We start from the raw sequence: 20,237 nt of genomic DNA on the forward strand, positions 1-20,237 counted from the left end.
TTCCTCCAATTAATGAATATATAAAATGATCACTACAAACTAAAAGGAGCTAAAAGCTGTTTTCAATTCATCAATTGAGACGGTGTTAAATAGCCCCAAACAAGGACACTTAATAAAGTTGTACTCTGGAGAAGACTTGACTTAGCAAGAAATTGAGGTCCGTCAATTATATTCTTTTGAATAGTTTTGAAAAGGACAAATTAATTTAAAATCAACAAGTCTTCGAATTTTACGGTCAATATCTTTCTAGACAATGTATTCTTCAACTATAGTTCTAAATGCTATATATACGTATGCCTGGCCTAATAACAATCTACAAGCAAAAAACTATTTAATACATAGTTTTCAGTTCCTAGTCTAAACCTTTGCACATCATGAAGGTGTTAGCAATAACATTCTGTTTTTTCATTTTGACAAACACCAAGTTTACTGTTTGTATTGGCTTTTGCAGAGAAAATGAGCAACAAGCGTTGGAGAGTCTAAAGAAAGAAGTATATGATCCCACAAATTTTCTCTCCTCTTGGATTGTTGGAAAAGACTGTTGTGAATGGGAAGGAGTTGTCTGCCACAATCTGACCCGTCATGTGATTGAGCTTCACATAGGCAGTAGAGTTTGGCACGCAACAACAAGCTATGATCTAAGGATCAATAACTTTGAGTGGCTGCCAAGTCTTACAAATCTTGAGAATTTGGAGATTATTAGTGTGGATCTTAGCAAAGCAACTAACTGGCTACAGGTTATTAACATGCTTCCTTCTCTTGTCGATCTTCGTTTATTGCATTGTGGTCTTCATCATATACCACCTCTACGTCATCATAATTTTTCTTCACTTGAAACACTCGATCTTTCTTGGAATAACTTTAGTTCTTCTATTCCCAAATGGGTTTTCAATCTCCCTAGCCTTGTTTCTCTAGATTTGAGTTATAGTAATTTAATTGGCGCTTTTCCTGAAGGTCCCATTAACTTTACTTCTCTCACGAGCTTCAAGGCAAGTTTCAACTCTTTTAATTGTCTTTTACCTAGATGGTTGTTTGATCTTAATAATCTTGAACATCTTGAGCTTCGTTCTAGTGGTATTGAAGGTGCGATGCCGAGTGAGGCCGGAAACGTAACAAAACTTAGAAATCTTGATCTTGCATACAACAAGCTCAACTCCACTATCCCGAATTGGTTATATCGATGCAAAGATTTTGAGTCACTTGATCTTGGTGAAAACAAAATTGAGGGAGTGGTTTCAAATGCGATTTCAAATTTGAGCTCAATAACTTATATTTACCTTTCTAAAAATATGCTTTCTGGAAAATTACCGAATGTAATTGGAAAGTTATCGAAATTACGTTCGCTTGGTCTCTCAGAAAATCTATTCGAGGGAGAAGTATTTGAATTGTTCAACAGTAGGAGTAATTTCCTTCCGGCGGGATTGAGAAATAGTTCTTCTTTGTCGGAATTATATCTAGGAAACAATAAACTGACTGGAACTCTCCCAGAAAGTCTTGGCCTCCCAATGCTAGAACTTATTGACATCTCTAACAATAGGTTAAAAGGTGTTGTAACAGAAAGCCATTTCACCAACTGGACACAATTAAGGTATTTCTTTGCATCTAACAATAATGTGACTTTAAAAGTGAGTCAAAACTGGATTCCACCTTTTCAAGCAATACATATTGAAATAGGCGGCTGGAATATAGGTCCTCTATTTCCCATGTGGCTCCAAACTCAAAAGAATATAGAGTATCTGGACATATCAAATGGTGGAATACATGGTGAGGTTCCGAATTGGTTTTGGAACTTACCTTCTCAAAATTTTGCTCTGGATCTTTCTCAAAACCAATTTGTTGGTAAGGTTCCAACCTTCTCAACACCTTATTGGTTAATGTTATTGGGTTCCAACAATTTCAGTGGTCCGCTACCTCAGGTTTCACCCAATGTAATGAAGCTAGACCTCTCAAACAATTTCTTTTCGGGAGGTTTATCTCACTTCTTGTGTGAAACAAGTAAGAACATATCCTACAAATTGGAGGTCTTAAACCTCGAGGGAAATAATTTGTCAGGAGAAATTCCTGATTGTTTGATGAACTGGCCAGGGTTGGAAGTTTTAATCTTGAAGGACAATAACTTGATTGGAGGCATACCAAGATCCATAGAGGTCTTAAGTAATTTGAAATCTTTGGACATCCGAAGAAATAGACTTACTGGTCCATTACCTTTGGCAAACTGTACAAAGTTGCTGAAAATTGATTTAGCTGAGAACGAATTCGTTGGACAACTACCACCATGGTTAGGAATGAAGTTTTCAGATTTGATAATCCTCAGCCTTAGCTCAAACAGATTCTATGGTAAATTGCCTCCAGAAATTTGTCACCTCAAAGATCTTCAAATCTTAGACCTTGCAAACAATAGTTTCTTTGGAACCATACCAAGGTGTATTAGCAATTTAACAGCAATGGTCGCCGAAAGTAAGTTGGGGGAAGCTGATATTGAGTATTTTGGTGAGGTAGCTGGACAACATGTGAGAGAAAGCGCAATGGTGACAACTAAAGGCAATATTTACCGGTATGATAAAACATTGGCATTGGTTACAAGCATGGATATGTCTAACAATAATTTCTCTGGAGATATTCCCATAAGTTTTACCAGTATTGTAGGATTGATATTCTGTAATTTCTCAAAAAACCATCTGACCGGTAGGATCCCGAATGGCATTGGCGACATGAAAGTGCTCGAATCCCTTGATCTTTCAGAAAATCAACTTTCTGGTCAAATCCCGCAAAGCTTATCGAGTTTGTCAACTTTGAGCTTCCTGAATCTGTCTTATAACAATTTGTCAGGAAAAATACCAGTGGGCACTCAACTTCAAAGCTTTAATTCCTCGAGTTTCCAGGGAAATGAGCTTTGCGGGCTTCCACTCTTGGCGAACTGCAGTTCAGGTGGTCAAAATCCTAATGTTGATACTGAAAAAGATGAGAGTGATTGAAGATGAACTGAATTGGCTCTACATTGCAATGTCAATAGGATTTGGTCTTAGCTTTTGGGGAGTATGTTCTTGTTTGCTTTTCAAGAGATCATGGAGACATGCCTATTATCGTTTTTTAGATAGTTGTTGGGAATCCATGTGTGTAAAGATACAAATATGGGGATGGATATGATTGAGGAGATTGTTATTCTCAAAAGTCTTATTCTATGCTTACTTTTCCTTCAATAAATAATAAAAGACTGTTTGTAGTTGATATTTTGTTTAGGCAATTTGTTTGAATCTCCCTAGTTATAGTAGATAATTGTTCGCAAATTATGAGTGTTCGCATATGACTATTTAACGAAACAAAACAAATGTAAACTTGTTAAAAATTGCAAAGTTCTTAACTAGTGTTTTCTGATTTATGTTTGTGTACCTTAGAAAATTGCAAAGTTAATATCCTTTCAACTATGTGCACTGCCAACAGATCAAAAGGTTGATGAATTGTTTAGCTGTTGCCTATAAAAAAGATAATAGAAGATTAGAAAATAAATAATCCCTGTGTTCCAATCTCTCTTTTGCTACTATTAGCAAATGACTAATTTCCAGCCATTGAGTACTTAATTAATAGAGAGCGCAAACTTCACCTAAAAACTGAAACAACATTTCATGAGGAAATAATTTTGTATTGTTGAGCAGAGAAAGCAATCAATTGAACCTTGTACTATTATCAAATTCCTAAAAAATAGAAAAGTTGTTCTTACTTAGCTGTAAATCCATTCTAGAGACGATATTTCTCATAACATAGATACAAAACTAAACAAAACTAAGCTCTGGGTGATATCTTTTCATATGAATGCTGAAAACAAATTCCTGAATTGCTGCCAAAATCCCGGCAACGGAAGTATACTTATTTTCTAAAACTTTGGATAGTTATCTGCTCTATCCTTTCCTAAAAAGTCAATAATATGTTCAGTTATGATCAGACTTGAATGACTTCGCGAGAATCTGATCATCGACACAAGTAGTAAACAGAGCTGTTAGATGTGAAATGGTTCCTGCATTTGCACTACCAAATGCAGAAACAACTGTAGCTGATTTATTCCAATCAGTACTGTACTGATAATGCACACAAACTTTTAGAGTCTAAGTATAGAGCTTGTTACTACTATCTAACAATCCAACTTCTAGACTGCCCAGCACTACTAATAATAGCTCGGATGCACGAGGGTAAGTGTGGGGCGGGTTGACACCCTCGCCAGGGATGAAGGGCAGCAAGTGAAGTACACTGTCCATCCAAAGCTGGAAATTGCACTTTGCTTGCTTTTGTTGACTTAAAGCTTGTAATAGTGCTACCAAAAGTTCCACGCATGCCTGTGAAGGTGAAGAAATTATCATATAATGCAATCTGTAACACAATATTCAGCTATCATGTTTAGGGAAACATTCTCTCTGACAAGTTTGATTTAACACAAAAATCCAACAGCAAATCCGACAAATCAAAATTTTCAACACAGACGTCGAATAGTTACTGCATCTGTCTTTAACTTTCTATAGGCCAAAACATAGAAACAGAGTAGAGAAGGTCTAACTTACAACTAGTTAGGTGCATAGCATGTCCGCAGAATAACATAATGCTCGGCTGCTGAAGTTGAACATAGTGTCAGTGGAGAGCAGTCTACAATTAGAATTCATTATACAAAAATAGAATTGGAAGTAGCCGGACAAATGATGGAAAAAAAATGACCAAAGATACTGCCACTGATTTAGTGTAGAGCAAGCACTGAAAGTATGAAGGCAATGTTCAACCTGAGAACAACATTGATGCTTCAACGGCGGAATAAATGTTTACTAAATGTCCAACAGCTTTTCTCTTCTTAATTTGAGCAAAGAGACCATCAAAACTTTTCCCTTCTAAGAGGTTGTATCAATTTCCTTTCTCTACATTTCAAGAAGAATAAAATGCACGCCTTTGAGATGAAACTTCTTTTTGAGATGATATTTAATTATTTTGCTAATGAACAAGGAAAGAGAAGCCTGAAAATTAATAGGCACCATTATTTGGAGAATCACTAAACTTGATAGTACCAGCAGTGATCTTGCTCGCTAGATGAGGTCATTATCAACCCATGCGAGCAATCTCTCTTTGCTACTAGCAGCAAAGGACTCATTTCCGGCCATTGAATACTACAATTAATAGAGAGCCCAAACTTCAGCTAAAAACTGAAAGAACCTTCCATGAGGAAATGACTTTGTATGGTTGCAAATCATTCTCAAAATAGAGCAGAGAAAGCTGTAAATCCATTCCAGAGACGATAATTCTCATAACATACATAAAAAATTAAAAATTTCTGTTGCCTTTTATAAGATGGTCTAGTAACACGAATATAAAACTTAACAATACTAAACATATCTGCAGATCACTGGGAATACAACATAAATCTATGCTTTTGACGATGAGAAAAACATAATTCAAATCTATGTTGATTAATCCACAGTAATGAAAGAATTTCTCGGAGCAAATCAAGTTTCATAAAATATGTAATATACTTTAGTGTAAATCTGAGCTACATCTTTAGTTGGACTATCCCTATTCACTGACTGATTAAAGACAAATGCTGGCAAATTACACGCAAAAAGAGAAGTATGATTGTTCACTTACATTCTGATGACAGATCAACTCGCAGTTGATCACAGTTGATTCAGTTGTGGATGGATTAAATGAGTATTAATATGATGGTTATCAATTGGTTATGATAATAAGTGTACGAGGCATATCATAAGTGATTTGGGGTCCAAGGAGAGACCTAAGTCTAAGCCAAGTTGGAAAATTACATGATAGACTAAAATTCCAAATGAGTACGCACAAGACCACACTTTGGACGAGAATATCTACAAATATATAAGGCTTTAGGTTATGAACAACCTATCAAATGAAAGGTCTTTGAGTTTAGTTTCAAACGCATCAAACCGTTCGTCATTTGGACTTTCCTACAAGAAATTATGACCAAATTACCAAAGGCTGGCGGAGGACTGCGTGGATGCGAAGCATCCGAGGCCGCGTCCGAAAAGAGGGGCTGGCAGTGAAGTGCTGCCATAGCATCCGAGCTCCTGAGCGGAGGACTGCTCGGATGCGAAGCACCCACGTCCGCGTCCGAAATCTGGGCTTATAAACACAATTTCGGGGTCCATCTTCCCCCATTTCTTTAGGACGACTTTTAAGGTTTTCCTCCACTTGCTCAAGACCTCCAACCCCTCCCATCTTCAAGATAAGCAATCCCCATTATCTTGGTGTGAAATTCCATAATTTATACACTAATATTGATGAAATCTACACATAAAATACTTAGATCCTCAAGAGATTTCTTCAAGAACTCAAAGGAGGGTTTTGCAAGATTTCTTTCAAAAAAGGTAATCCTACACCCTTAGACTTAAATGTATGAATTTATTAAGGGAATATGAGTATGAACAAGTATTGGAACTCTTTGTATGGTGATTGGAAGCCATAAGTTCCCTAATTAATTACATAATTATTGTAGAGATTGAAAGATGATTAATTGATGGAATTTTGTTGGTTGGGTGTGGATGGATGGTCATATATGTGATGTTGGAAGTTATAAATTGGTTAATCATGATGGTGGAATAAATTATTGATGAATGATGGTAGTTGGATGAACTAATTATATGGTGATGAGATGTAGAGATTTATGCCTACAAGGTGTTTGATAATATGCCTAAATGGCTTAAGTTATGGAATTTATTACTAATATTGGTTCCATTGGATATTGCTATTGTAGATTGAAGGTTCTTAGTATTGTGGATCACTGTAGTAGCACTAAGAGGCGAAATTGAGGTATGTGAGGCCAACTCTCTTTACGTTTGGGAATGTCTGTGATTCTCCCTACGTCTCATTCATTATGACTATTACTAGTTTCCTCAGAAAGTAATTATGTCTTAGTTCCATGAATATTCGTAGAACTTCTATTCTCTAGCTTCATAACCCATTCATGACTTTCATTCTAAACGTTGTGAAATAATTAATATAGACTTGGATTTGATGCCCATGAGTCTTAGTCTAGATTACTCAACATGTCATAAACAGTTGAAGTTTCAGCTTTCATAATCAATTCATGAATACATGTCTCAGTCCAGTTCTATTTAGCATTCGAGTATCGTGTAACTCATTACGATTCAGTTTTTCAGTATTATGTATTTCAGTGTGATTCTCAGTTCCTGAATGTTGAAAACCTGTATTTGGGCCTGAGGCCGTAGTTTCTATGATTTATGCACGTTTGGGCCTGAGGCTGTAGTTTATGCTTTATGCACGTTTGGGCCTGAGGCTGTAGTTTATGCTTTATGCATTTTTGGGCCTGAGGCCGTAGTTATGCATACGTATCCTTGGGCCTGAGGCCATAGCTTGTGCACATATATATTGGGCCCGAGGCCGTAGCTTATTCAGATAAACAGGATGTTCATCATTCAGAAGAGTGAGTATTCATATCCTTACTTCCTTTGTTCAATTCAATTATTAGTTATCATTTCAGTTATCAGTTATCATTTCACTTATCAATTATCATTTAAGCTTCAGTTTCAATAGTTATCATCCAAGTTGCTCGGACTCGGGTGCGGGTATCCGATACGGGAACGGTTCCGAGTATCGGATTTGGCAAAATCTAAATTTTAAAATTTAGGGGTGCGAATCTGAATATGGATACGGGTGCGGGGATACGGCTAAAAAAATTCAAAATAATAAAAAATAGAGCTATAAAAATATCGTAAATTTACATATTTGAAAATTATACAATACTACTAAGTTACAATAAATTTGTACAACTAGCAAACAATTTCGTATAAATTAATTTTACGCGATTAAAATATATAAATTATTTAGCAAAAAATCAACATGCTAATAATTAATTTAGAAATTACCCCTATATATTGTAAGAGAAAAAGAAAGCAATTCAAGGCAAAGTTCCATCTACATCTGCTAGGTCTACATGAAGTACAAAATCAGAACATGACACTTCGAATTTTTGATTTCTCCGACACACAAAGCAGGAAATATGAGACAAAAATACTACAACATTGAAGGTATGCCATTTTCCATAACTTAAATCTGTTTCATTTTTGATTTTGAGAAATCAAAATCTCATTTTTTCTCCCAAATTTGTCGATGGACTCCGGTCAAAGTGTCCGAAGTTGGTTGACCGTATCCGGGATGTTTTCCGCTCCAACACCCGTCCAAGTCTCGTATCGGGACGGGGACGACACCAAAATTGAAGAGTCCGTGCAACTTAGGTTATCATTTCAGTTATCAATTATCAATTTTCAGTTATCAGCTTAGTTTCAGTTTCTAACATTTATAATTCTTTCTTTTAGTTGCTTTACATACTAGTGCAATTCAAATTTACTTACATCCCTTTTGCTCGGGGTTTGCATCTCATGATGCAGGTAATGATTTACAGGTTGACGATTCAGAACGCTAGGATTCACGTATCAGCTATTTGGTGATCCCCAGTTCGTTCGGGGCATGATCATTATCTTACAGTCTTTAGTTTTCAGACATTCAGTGTTTTCAGTACTTCATTAGAGGCTTCATAGACTAGAGTATCAATTAGACAGAGTCACAAGCTTTTTGTGTTAAGCAATGCTGGTTACAGACATGACTCAGACTTGTATTAGTGTTTCCACACTTTGATTTTTATCATTCAGACTTTCAGTATATTAGCATGTGTTAGTTTATCTTCCGCATTTAGTATGTTATGATATCACGTGTTGATTCAGCCAGCCAGTTGGTTCGCTCGATCACATGTAGTCAGGAACCGAGAGCCGTGTTACGTCCAGGCCCATGTTCGGGGCGTGACAAAGCTTGGTATCAGAGCACTAGGTTCAAGAGTCCTAGGGAGTCTATGAAACCGTGTCCGGTGGAGTTTCCTTTATATGTGTGTGTCGGCCACTCATATAAATGGTTAACTACCAAGACATCCAGGATTGTCTCATTTCATTCTACTCTAGATCGTGCCATGAAGCTTTGAGCAATAGTTAACCTTCTCTTCCAATTGAATTCCAAACGTATTGGATGCCCAAGCGACGCGGAGGAGAAACCTTATGTCCTACAGAGGATAATTTCACATTGGGGTATAATTATGTAGTACAAGATTGTAAATATGAGACTTGAGAGGATGTTAAAAGTGGGATGCAATGGATAGTAGTACAGATTAGAGAATAACCTTATCAGAAAGTACATAAGCAGTTACATGTCTTATGGTTATCGGTTTACCTCAGTTACCAGTTATACAGTCTTTCAGCTAGCGGTTTATGGTTATTAAGTATGCCAGTTATTTGTTATTCAGTTACCGGATTTCCAATTCTCAGTGTATCCAACTTCTCCTTACTTGTGAGTATACGGTGATGCCTACGAGTGCTAAAAGAAAATGTAACAACAACAACAACAACCCGGTGAAATCACACTAGTGGGGTCTGGGGAGGGTAATGTGTACGCAGACTTTACCCCTACCCCGAAGGAGTAGATAGGTTGTTTCGGAAAGACCCTCGGCTCAAGAAGACAAAAAGACAAAAGGAGACAATATCAGTAAGACCACAGAAATAATATGAAAAATATGAACAACATGAAATCAAGAAGAAAGATACAAAGCAAAAGCGAGATAGTACCCCTATCAAACTAGTCTCACAAAGTTCTAAAAGAAAATGTAAGTAATAGTGATTATAGAGAAATCGCACATGTTTTATGTCCGGATTAAGACCCAAGACTCGCCGGATTGTGTAGGAAGTGATTTATGAGATGATGGTATCTCTTAATTACATGTTTGTGTATGGTAGTGTATCCATATGTGTTTTACCTTACAGAATAATTTTATTTTTTTAATTCTTAGAAATTGAGCTACAAGTTGGATGATGATAATTTAAATGTCAGACCCTATAGTGTAGCAGGTTAAGAATTTGACCGCAACTGGCATAGAATTGGCCAACTTGAGGAAAGAAAAATAAGAGACTATTGAAACTTTACTTCCTCTTCTCATTGACATTTAACATTCTATCCTCAGAATCTCCCCTGTTTCTCGTACATTTTACAGTCATTTACAATTTGCTCTAACTGTTCACGTCCAGAATTTCAATATTATTCAATACAGAAAGTCCAAAAATTATGTCGTCTTTTGCTTTCCGTTGGCGAAACGTAACCAGAGCAGAAAGGCCTAATAGAAAGTTACTTCTCAGAGTAACTTAAATATCTCAACAGGTTTCCCTTCTCAACAACTCATAAAAAACCAAACTGAAAACAAAAGAAAAGGATATGTTAGAACACTAAGCCAATCAGATAATGTGCTACTATTCCAGCAGGCCACAATAAACAATCATGGTTTTATCTGACTACGAAAATGATTCCTAAATCTACTGCCAACTAAGAAGTTTCAATATGTCATAGCTCACAATCAATTTTTTACGATGAAGAAGCTAGAAGAACAAAGCAACATCAAGGGAGCCAAGCTGCCATTTAATCTCTGATGTTACTGGTTTAACGATTAATCAACAACTGAAGGCTTCTCAATTATTTCAAGATCTAGCATAGTTTCAACGACATCATGATACGTCCATTCTGTTTCCTAACATCTGATGCAAATTAATGCTGATTTTCAAGTTCTAAGCTGCCACATGAGGTTGACTCAAAAAGGGAAAGGAAAAAATATACAAACAGGTAAATGAAGTTGGAAGGTGACAATTTAATATCCATTCAAATATGCTCTAGTAATTTGGAAAATGAGAAAATTCATCAGTATTACCTATCAAATGTCGAGTGGTTAGAAACTTAAAGATAAAATGAACAAAGCGCTATGTGATTAAAAAGAACTGAGTTTGGAGATCTCCATCCATATATTTTGCTTTCCAAGCTTGATGCAGTCTTCTTAAACAACCTCATAGACTGGAGTTTACGAACAATGAACAGATGATTGAGCAACTTCTACAATGATAATGTATCAACGGCCAAATCGAGATAGTAGAAAACAACAACAACAACCCAGTATAATCCCACAAGTGGGGTCTGGGGAGGGTAGTGTGTACGCAGACCTTACCCCTACCCTAAGGTTCCAAGAACTCCCCACCTTGCTCTTGGGGTGACTCGAACTCACAACCTCTTGGTTGGAAGTGGAGGGTGCTTACCATCAGAGCAACCCACCTTGTCCGAGCTAGTAGAAAAGCAAAGGAGAAATCCTCAAAACAAACTACCAAGTTATCTAGACAGGAATGTGCAATAAACGCATTAGGAATGCATCATATTTTGTAATATGTATCAACTAAAACAGAAGAACTAATAAGATATGGCCCTTTCTTGGCATGAATAAGATATCTGTATTTTTCATGTCCAAGTCTAAACGAAAGGAAATATTGTCGATATAAAAGGAAACACAAAAAAAAAAAAAAAATCAGCATAGAATAAATGCTCAAAGAAGACATAGTGTTTTCCCGTCATTAGGCAAAACTGTAAATGCCCAACATAAGAATTAATACTCACAGAGCTTTTTTTCTTTCTCAAGTGCAGCCAAAAACATTTCCTTATATCTGGGATGCGTAGGGATCGATAGCAGGAGGCTATTTCTAGACATCGAAGCGAAGTAAGGCACCTAAGATCTACTGTTGGCAGCCGATGGAGCTCGTCATGGTGAAACTTTCAATTTAATGAGAACAAAAACTTACTGATCAATTTGACAGACTTCTAGCAAAATATTTCCCCTTCGGGCAGACAATGCTTTGTGATTTGTCATGATAGGTTGGAAAAAAACCTGAAAGTAGTGCAATCAAGTGAATTTTTTTAAGCTGAATAACTTGATAGAGAAAATGAATGTTAATGCAGCAAAACTTTACTCAAAGCAAATCAAGGGTGAACTGTATAATAATAAACAGAGCTAGCATCCGCTCGACTATAACAAAATGGATCGATTTTAATTAGGCAAAATATCAGTTTTAATTTGATAGTTGATAGCACTGGATGATTTAATCGATAACAGAAAATGATTAGTTCTTTTAACTGTTGTTGGAAATATGCCATTGGAAAATATCAGTATTTTCTAAACTAAGACAAGTAGTACTGTTAAATTCCACACAAAGAGCAAGAAGATTTTTCTTCACTTACACTTTGCTGACAGACAACATTCAAGGTGATTGTCTTGTCAATGGAGAATGCCAGCACGACATCCCTTTCACCAACTGAGCTACAATTTGTTAGCAAAATCCTGATAGAAATAATTGTTAAGCTGATATCCGATAGTCATATCAGAAAGCAAACTTTTCTATTTTTTTTACAGATAGGAGGCAAACTTTGTATCACGTATACCTTTGAATTATATTAGAGCTTCGCATTCAATAGGGAACATGTGCATTACTCCAAACCACCTCCTCCTTGCTCCACTCACTGAAAAGGGAAAGAACAAGAATATATGAACTGCTATAGAGATGAAAGTTCAAGCAATACATGCACTAAAAACAATCAAGTAAGATGAAGAGTGAGGTATAACAAGAATACATGAATTGCAATTAAGATGAATTTCGGAAGACAATCAACATATGGCTGAGATATATGTGTGTGGTAACAGATTACTAGTTCATTAATATTACATTAAGCTATATAAGGATTTTACAACGTTCCAGTGCAAATATAAGGATTTTATCACTTTTTCTTTTTGTCAAACTAACATTCAATTCATCCCAATCTGAAGATGCTTCCTCTGTTTCATAACCTCTTCACACTGCTCAACAAGATTTCCGACAAAGGAAAAGAAATAACAGAAAGGCAAAGAGAAGTAACGAAAAATAAAAAGCTACTTGAAAAGAAAAAAAGAAAAAGAATAACTTACTTCTGTTAGAGCACCTTCGTTTTAATCATCACAGGTATTCATGATCGATCTCTATGGTTGGAATATGAGAAATAATTGGCCAGTAATAACCCTTCTCAAACTCTAGGAGTGGTTCCAGCATTGGGCAGTCAGAAATATCTAGTTCAGAGATGGAAGAGGGCATCCCTTTTACTGGAAGAGATTCGAGTTTAGGGCAAGACCGGATGACCAGCTTAGAGAGGGAGGAGGGCAGCACTGACTCGGGAAGAGGTTGGAGATTATTACCGCAACTACAGATAGGCAGCAGAGAGAGGAAGGAAGGCTTTCTTTTCACTTGAAGAGATTGGAGATTAGGGCAATACCCGATGGTCAGCTCAGAGAGGGAGGAGGGCAGCGCTGATTCTGGAATAGATTTGAGTTGATCGCAGGAGATGATCTCTAGACGTTGAAGAGACGTGAGGCGCCGAAGACCTTTGGTCGGTAGTGAATGGAGCTCATCATGGCAAAATAATATAAGCTCAGAAAGAGAAGAGGGAAGCCCTTCTTCCAACAGTGACTTTATTCGAGGTAAATCAAGAGTATACAGAGATTCAAGAGAGGTGAGACTTTTGAGAACTTGGCTGCTTAATGTTTTCAGATTGCCTATCGAAAGAGTTCGAATAGAGCAAGGCAACTCCCAATTTTCACCAGCAGGAATCTCTTCGTCACTACCATCATGGGAGATGTGTAACTCTGTGAGATAGGGGAGTCTCTGTAAACCCCACTCCTTTCGCCCATTCACCAGTTTCTTGCAATTCCAGATCTTAAGGACTTCTAAATTGAAGGGCAATCCTCCTTCAGGAAAGGACTCTATTTCTGGACAATATCGCAGTTTCAGTTCCTTAAGAGATGAAAGGAGTTCCTGCATATGTTCTGGCAGCGACTTCAGCTTCTCGCATTTCCAAATATTCAAAGTACGCAACGACGTCGTTTGAGCCACCGAAAGTATTTCAAGATTCTCACATCCAATAATTATGAGATCTTCAGTCCCATTGGGAATCAAAAGCCTGGTAAGGCCGTGGCAACTAACTACACTCAAACATCGTGCTTGTGGGACCAACTCTGGTGATATCTCATCTATAGAATCACATTCATTCAGATCCAAGTTCTCCAGAAACATGTTACTTCCTCCAGTTGATGCCTCCAATTTCAATTTCCCACAATGCTTTATCTTTATTTCCTTCAAGGTATTTGGCATACTGCTAAAAGGCAAGGATGTAAGAGACTGACAATCAATTATACATAATTCAACTATCTGTCTCATTCCCTCAAGTGTAGGAACTCCAACCTTAGGAGAACCTTCAACTTCAAACTTTTTAAAACTTGAAAGTTGGATAGGTGTCTCCAGATTGAGTTCCGGACAATTTGAAATTGTCAAACTTGTCAGAGAAGAATGATTTTCAGGCAACTTTCCCATCAACTTGGGGCAATTTTTAATTGAAAGCTTCTCAAGTATAGAAAACTGTTCTCCATTCCCTAGTACGTGCCACTGCTTCCACTCCAGCATCTCGTCAAACTCAAGTCGCTCAAGACAGTTAAAAGGCTTTTTGGAGGACGAACTACCATAGAATTTGTCAGTCACCTCTGTCAGTCGATGCATCCCTTTAATGGTAAGGAATTTCAGAGAAGGAAGTTGGCCTAATGCTGGCAAGGAATAACAGTCCTTGCAGTTGCTTAGAGACAATTTCACCAGCTCAGAAAATGAATAATCAGCTAGCCAATTTGGAAAGTCTGTCCCTCTATATCCGTTGATCACAAGTTCTTTTATGTTTGGATTTGGATGTAGCTCACCAAGTATGTCTCTTTCATTTTGTGAACTGTCCGCAGTACTTACACTCCACTCCAATGATAACTTTTCAATATGTTCCTTTCCTCTCATGTTTGCCTTCAAAGCTTCCCTTCTATCCGCCACATTTTCCAACTGTGAATTGATAGAGTTCCATACAAGCTGCATAGTTCACCCAAATCTTCCATTCTCGAACCACTACTACCACCAATAAAAAATTTAACTCCCATTAACATAGGGATGCTTTTCAACTTGCTCAGATATAGCGGAATCTTCAAGCGATAAGTGCCGCTAATATCTAGGTGGCGCAAGTTTATCAACTTTTCCGTCTGATGTGGTAACTCCTCCAGGTATTTACAAGATGATAAAAGAAGTGTCTCTAAGTTATAGAGTACACAAATGGAATCGGGTAACTGCTTTATCCAGGTCCAAGAAAGGTCCAAAAATCTTAGGAGCCTTAATTTGATGAACAAATCATTCGGTAACTCTTTGATATGATAACCAGACAATGAGAGTGCCCTTAAGGATGTTAGTCTTGGCAATATATTATGCAAAACCCTCTTGCTTAGACTTGGACTATACATATTGTTGATTGGAAGCAATGTCCTCAGCTGCTCCAATTTGTAGAGAGGTTTCAACTTTTTAATGTCACCATGTCCCATTGAATATGATAGGTGTCGACATCTTCCCAATATATCAGATCCTTTGTTATCTTCCAAATTGATGCAAAATTTTGAAGATGTAACTTGGGCCAAATCATTGACAAGGTCATGCATTATGAATTTCTCGGTGTTCCCTTGAGAAGACATTGGGACCCTTTCAAACAATGATCTTGATCGTAACTCGAGAAAGTATTGGTTGCCCGAATCTTCAATTATTTTATATTTTTGCAACCGTTGCACGAGACCATTAGCAATCCAGAGTTGAATGACTTGATCTTTGCCAAATGGATAATCTTTGGGAAATATTGCACAATAGGAAAAGCATTGCTTCAAATGTATGGGAAGATCATTGTAGCTCAACATCAACGCGGGTAATATGCCATTGTCTGGCAGCTCCCATATTTCACTTGTCAAAATGCGTCTCCAGTCTTCAATCTCTGATTTGGACCGTAACAAACCAGCAAGTGTCTTTAGTGCTAAGGGCAAACCTTTGCACTTAGCTGCGATTTGTTTCCCGACTTCTACATGTTCTAGATGTTCCTTAGGATCCATGTTGTCAAATGCATGTCTTTTGAATAAAGACCAAGAGACATCACTATACAAAGTATCCATCGTCACGGCAACACTTTTCTTATTAACCATCGTCATGGCAACACTTCTCTTACGTGTCGTCACAATGATCTTACTTCCAATTTCTCCTTGTGCAAAAGGATTTATCAAGTTAACCCACTCGAGGTAGTTGTCATTCCAAACATCATCTAAAACAATAAGAAACTTTTTCCCTTTTAAGCTTTCCTTCAATTTGATTTGAAGTTGATTAACATTGTTTTCAACCATCAAGTTGGATGGTTTCAAGTAATCCTTTTGTTATTCTAGAAGCATCATATGGTTCAGACACACAGAACCAAGCTGTCAAATCGAAATGGTCTTTCACCTTCTCATTATTGTACACAGCTTTAGCAAGTGTTGTCTTGCCAACCCCCGCCATTCCAACAATAGGAATTACACTATACGTTTTTCCATCGGCATCAACAGACAATAAATGGTCAACCAAAATCGCGATTTCATTCTGCCTACCAAGTATATCAGATTCATCAACCAAAGATGTTGAAGGCACTCTAGTTTCTTGTTTACCAGAAACAAGATAGTCCTTTAGGCCAAGCCTACCAATTTGCTTTTCCAACTCCTCCAATGTTTTAGTGGTGCCTTCCAACTTCTCCTTTATGTTAAGAAAAAATTCATCACTCAAGCACAAGTTGAGGTCACTTACTTGCCGGTTGCTTGTTTCTGCATGGTTTTGATGCTGACCTTCCACCTTAACTCTCAGAACTTCATAATTGATTTCTTCCATTAAGTTTTCAGCACTGTCCACAGCATTAAGCCACTGGTTGACGTATCGATTTGATGTCTGCTTATTGTCTGCATCACTTAGCACAGCTTGAAGACCAAGCAAAGTCAGCCTCAGCTTCTTTAAGAGTTGAAAATCATGCTTTTGCCTCTGAAACATCTTGAGCAGCTCACCTTGAGGAGCAAGCCTTTCAAAGAGAACATTCAAAGCTGAAGATAGAAATGCACCTCCAACTGCTAAGCCAATCTCCATTTCTGAAAGATGCAAAGCAAAACAAAAAAATCACAAAATGATCAAGAATATAGCACAAAAAGTTTCTATCTTAAAATAGTCTTAGTTTTACCTGTTCAATGCTAAGAGTAATATGCAAACAAGAATGCTCTTAGAAGACCTTATATCTCTCTCCTTCTTTCTTTTCAAAGAGCAAGAAAGGGATATGGTGGGGCACTGAAATGATATAAAGTGCTGTAGTGTGCCTTTTTCTCATATCATTAAAAATGTTATAGAAATTGTGGAAATTTAAATGACTGTTAAATTATTGCTGAAATTCCTATGAGATACTCTACGCTCTACATACTTGAAATGTTCCTTTTCTTATCATTTCTCCAAGTTCAAGTTTCTGTGAGGTTTTAAATGATTTTCATGCAATATTCCCTTTGAAGATGTAAATAATGGTAGGAAAATAATTAATGGTGGCTTTAAATACTAATGGTTTAGTCACTATCATTAAAAAAATTTATCCATTATGTTGTAGCTAAGTGTTATTAGTGACAGAATTTCAGAATAATTTGACACAATCAAGTAAAAAAGACAGCTAAATCTTGGAATTCCTTAATATCGCGTTTTAGAAAGTATTAGAGCATGAGAATAGAAGGAGCACACTAGCGGTTCTAGTATGAGCTTTTTTGTAGATAAGGATTAAATAACCTTAGGTGTCTTAAACAAATATTACTTTATCTTGAAATAATCTTTGCAGAAAATATTATCTTACGTATTAATTTTTAGATAATATAAAGAAGTATGGTATACTAATTGTGTGTTATTGGCAGAATTTACATTGCGGGACGCTCCAAAACATAATTTTACCAATATTAGATCCTCTAAAAATTAATCCAGTGCTACTTTTGGAGGATCCGACATGCACCTAGCGACATTTTCGAAGAGTCCGATCAACATAGTAAGACATTTCCTCTTCTATAGACTATATCCAATCTTTCATTACTATTAAGACGTTTGTTTTGCCTTGTATAGTTGGCTATCTTAGAAAGAGAAAAGGACGGGTGTAATATTTTTGTTTTCTACTCTTTTTCAATCTTTTTCTTTTTCTCTTTAAGCATCTCCGTTTCATACTGAAAAGGTTAAAAAAATACATTTTCTTACGATTTAACATATTTTTGAATAGTGAAAACATTAAGGGAAAAAGAAATTACAAATAAAGTTATAGTAAGAGTTAGAAGAATAAAGTGAGAAATGACAGGATGCGCCCAATGTTTTTCGAATGAAAAGTGAGAGTATTTTTTTTAACAAAAAATCTCTCCCAAGTTAGGAGGATCTATAGTGTATCTACACTTCCCCTCCAGCGCGAACTTAACCCAGGACCTAACGGCCGTAGGTAGAGATGCTTTACCAACTGAGTGAGAGTATTTTGATTGACGTGATTACTGTGAAAATCAATCCTCATCTTACAATTTGAAAAGTTTTATTCCGCGTGAGACGCAACTATTTCGCAGACAAAAGTTAGCATGAGATTCCTCTCATATTTTTGCCAAGTGGATTTTGAGTCTCACTTTTCAGCAAAGGAATTGGTCTACAAGCCCAGCCTTTTCGTTTCCAGTTTTTATATAATATAAAGAAGTACGGTATACTAATTGTGTGTTATGGGGAGAATTTAGGTTGCGGGGACACTCCAAAACATTATTTTACCCACATTGAATCTTCCAAAATTAATCCACTACTTTTGGAGGATCCAACATTTTCGAAGAGTGTGAGCAACATAGTAAAATATTTTCTCTTACGTAGACTATATCCGATCATTCATTACTATTATGAAGTTTGTTTTGCCTTGTATAGTTGGCTATCATAGAAAGAGAAAAGGACTAGAGTAATATTTTTATTTTCTACTCTTTTTCAATCTTTTTCCTTTTTACTTTAAGCATCTCTGTGTCATACAAAAAAGTTACAAAAATAATATTTTCTTACGATTTAACATATTTTTGAATAGTGAAAATATTAAAAGGAAAAAGAATTTACGAATAAAGTTATAGTAAGAGTTAGGAGAATAAAGTGAGGAATGATAGATTGTGCCCAATGTTTATCGAATATTTAAAAGTGAGAGTACTTTGATTGGCGTGAAACAATTGAAATCTATTTGCTTACTCTCGAATCAATCCTCATCTAACAATTTGAAAAGTTATAGTATGAGATTCCTCTAACATTTTGGCCAAAGAATCGAGTAATAGTTTCATTTCCAATTTTCTTCTTACTTTTGTTTCCATCAACCGAAACTCATACTGATGGGGAGTGAGCAAAAACTACGGAAACCTAAATGAAATAACCAAATTAGATGTTACTAAATAAAGGAAATCCAAAGTTATACACTCTGTTAAATATTGTAATTAGTTCCGAGCTAAAACTTAATTTTCTACTCACAGCCACAAAGTAAACACAAGGAAAAGTTAACTGAGGTCGAGCAATTACAGTTCGAAACTAATCAAGCAGCTCAGAAAAATGCAGGTAAAGTCATCTCAGATATTGTGATTCGAAAAGGAACTTAAAATTACCAGATCCAGATATATGGGAAAGGCGAGAAAACGAAAGGAAAAAGAATGCAGTAAAACCTTATGCCAGAGGAGATCAGCAGAGAAGATAACCAAGGAGAAGATGAATTTGAGAAAACTGTGGAATTTGAGTATTCAACAGCTTGTAGGTATTAAGCAGCTTTGAGCCTCTAAATAAAGTGATGTTTTAGTACATTATTGTAGCACAAAGTAGAGAAAGAGCACATTATTCAATTTATATCGTGTGAACATAACATATTTGACTTGGCACAAAATTTAAAAAAAAAATGAGTAACATATATTTTGTGTGACTATAAATTATTGTATAGTGATAAATTATTTTCAAATATGAAAAGTGATCTTTTTTTTTTGTTATACGAACTAAAAAAGAAATAGATTCACGAACTAAAGCATCTCTGTTTCATACCTAAAAGATTTAAAAAAAATACATTTTGTTACTATTTAACATGTTTTCGAATAGCAAAAATACCAAGAGGAAAAAGAAACAACAAATACAGTTATAGTAAGTTAGGAGAATAAACTGAGAAATGACACGCTGTGGCCAATATTTTTTGAATATATAAAAGTGAGAGTATTTTGATTGACGTGAAACAACTAAAATCTGAATGCTTACTATGAGAATCAATCCTCAACGAATAATTTGAAAAGTTTAATTCTGCGTGAGACACAACTATACCCAGCAACTCATATTTTTGCCAACTGGATTTTGGGTCTCACTTTTAAGCAAAAGAATTGGCCTAAGAGCCTAGCCCTTTCGTTTCCAATTTTTAGATAATATAAAGAAGTATGGTATATTAATTGT

General features: G+C 36.3%; 1 protein-coding gene, 1 long non-coding RNA gene and 1 pseudogene across 2 annotated transcripts; 1 reads left to right on the forward strand and 2 right to left on the reverse strand.

Moving 5' to 3' along the window:
• On the forward strand, positions 304-3,228 carry LOC109231881 (LRR receptor-like serine/threonine-protein kinase GSO2). The gene has a single exon (XM_019397498.1). It carries the CDS (start codon positions 375-377, stop codon positions 2,973-2,975), a length of 2,601 nt encoding a protein of 866 aa, XP_019253043.1. The 5' UTR covers positions 304-374; the 3' UTR covers positions 2,976-3,228.
• LOC109231890 lies at positions 3,719-5,747 on the reverse strand. Its single transcript, XR_002068861.1, has 2 exons — positions 4,551-5,747; positions 3,719-4,328 (listed from the first exon to the last, which is right to left on the reverse strand). It is a non-coding gene; the product is annotated as an uncharacterized LOC109231890 (long non-coding RNA).
• On the reverse strand, positions 12,137-19,615 carry LOC109231865 (annotated as a pseudogene).

The sequence above is a fragment of the Nicotiana attenuata genome, chromosome 1, assembly GCF_001879085.1.
Source record: "Nicotiana attenuata strain UT chromosome 1, NIATTr2, whole genome shotgun sequence".
NCBI lineage: Eukaryota > Viridiplantae > Streptophyta > Magnoliopsida > Solanales > Solanaceae > Nicotiana > Nicotiana attenuata.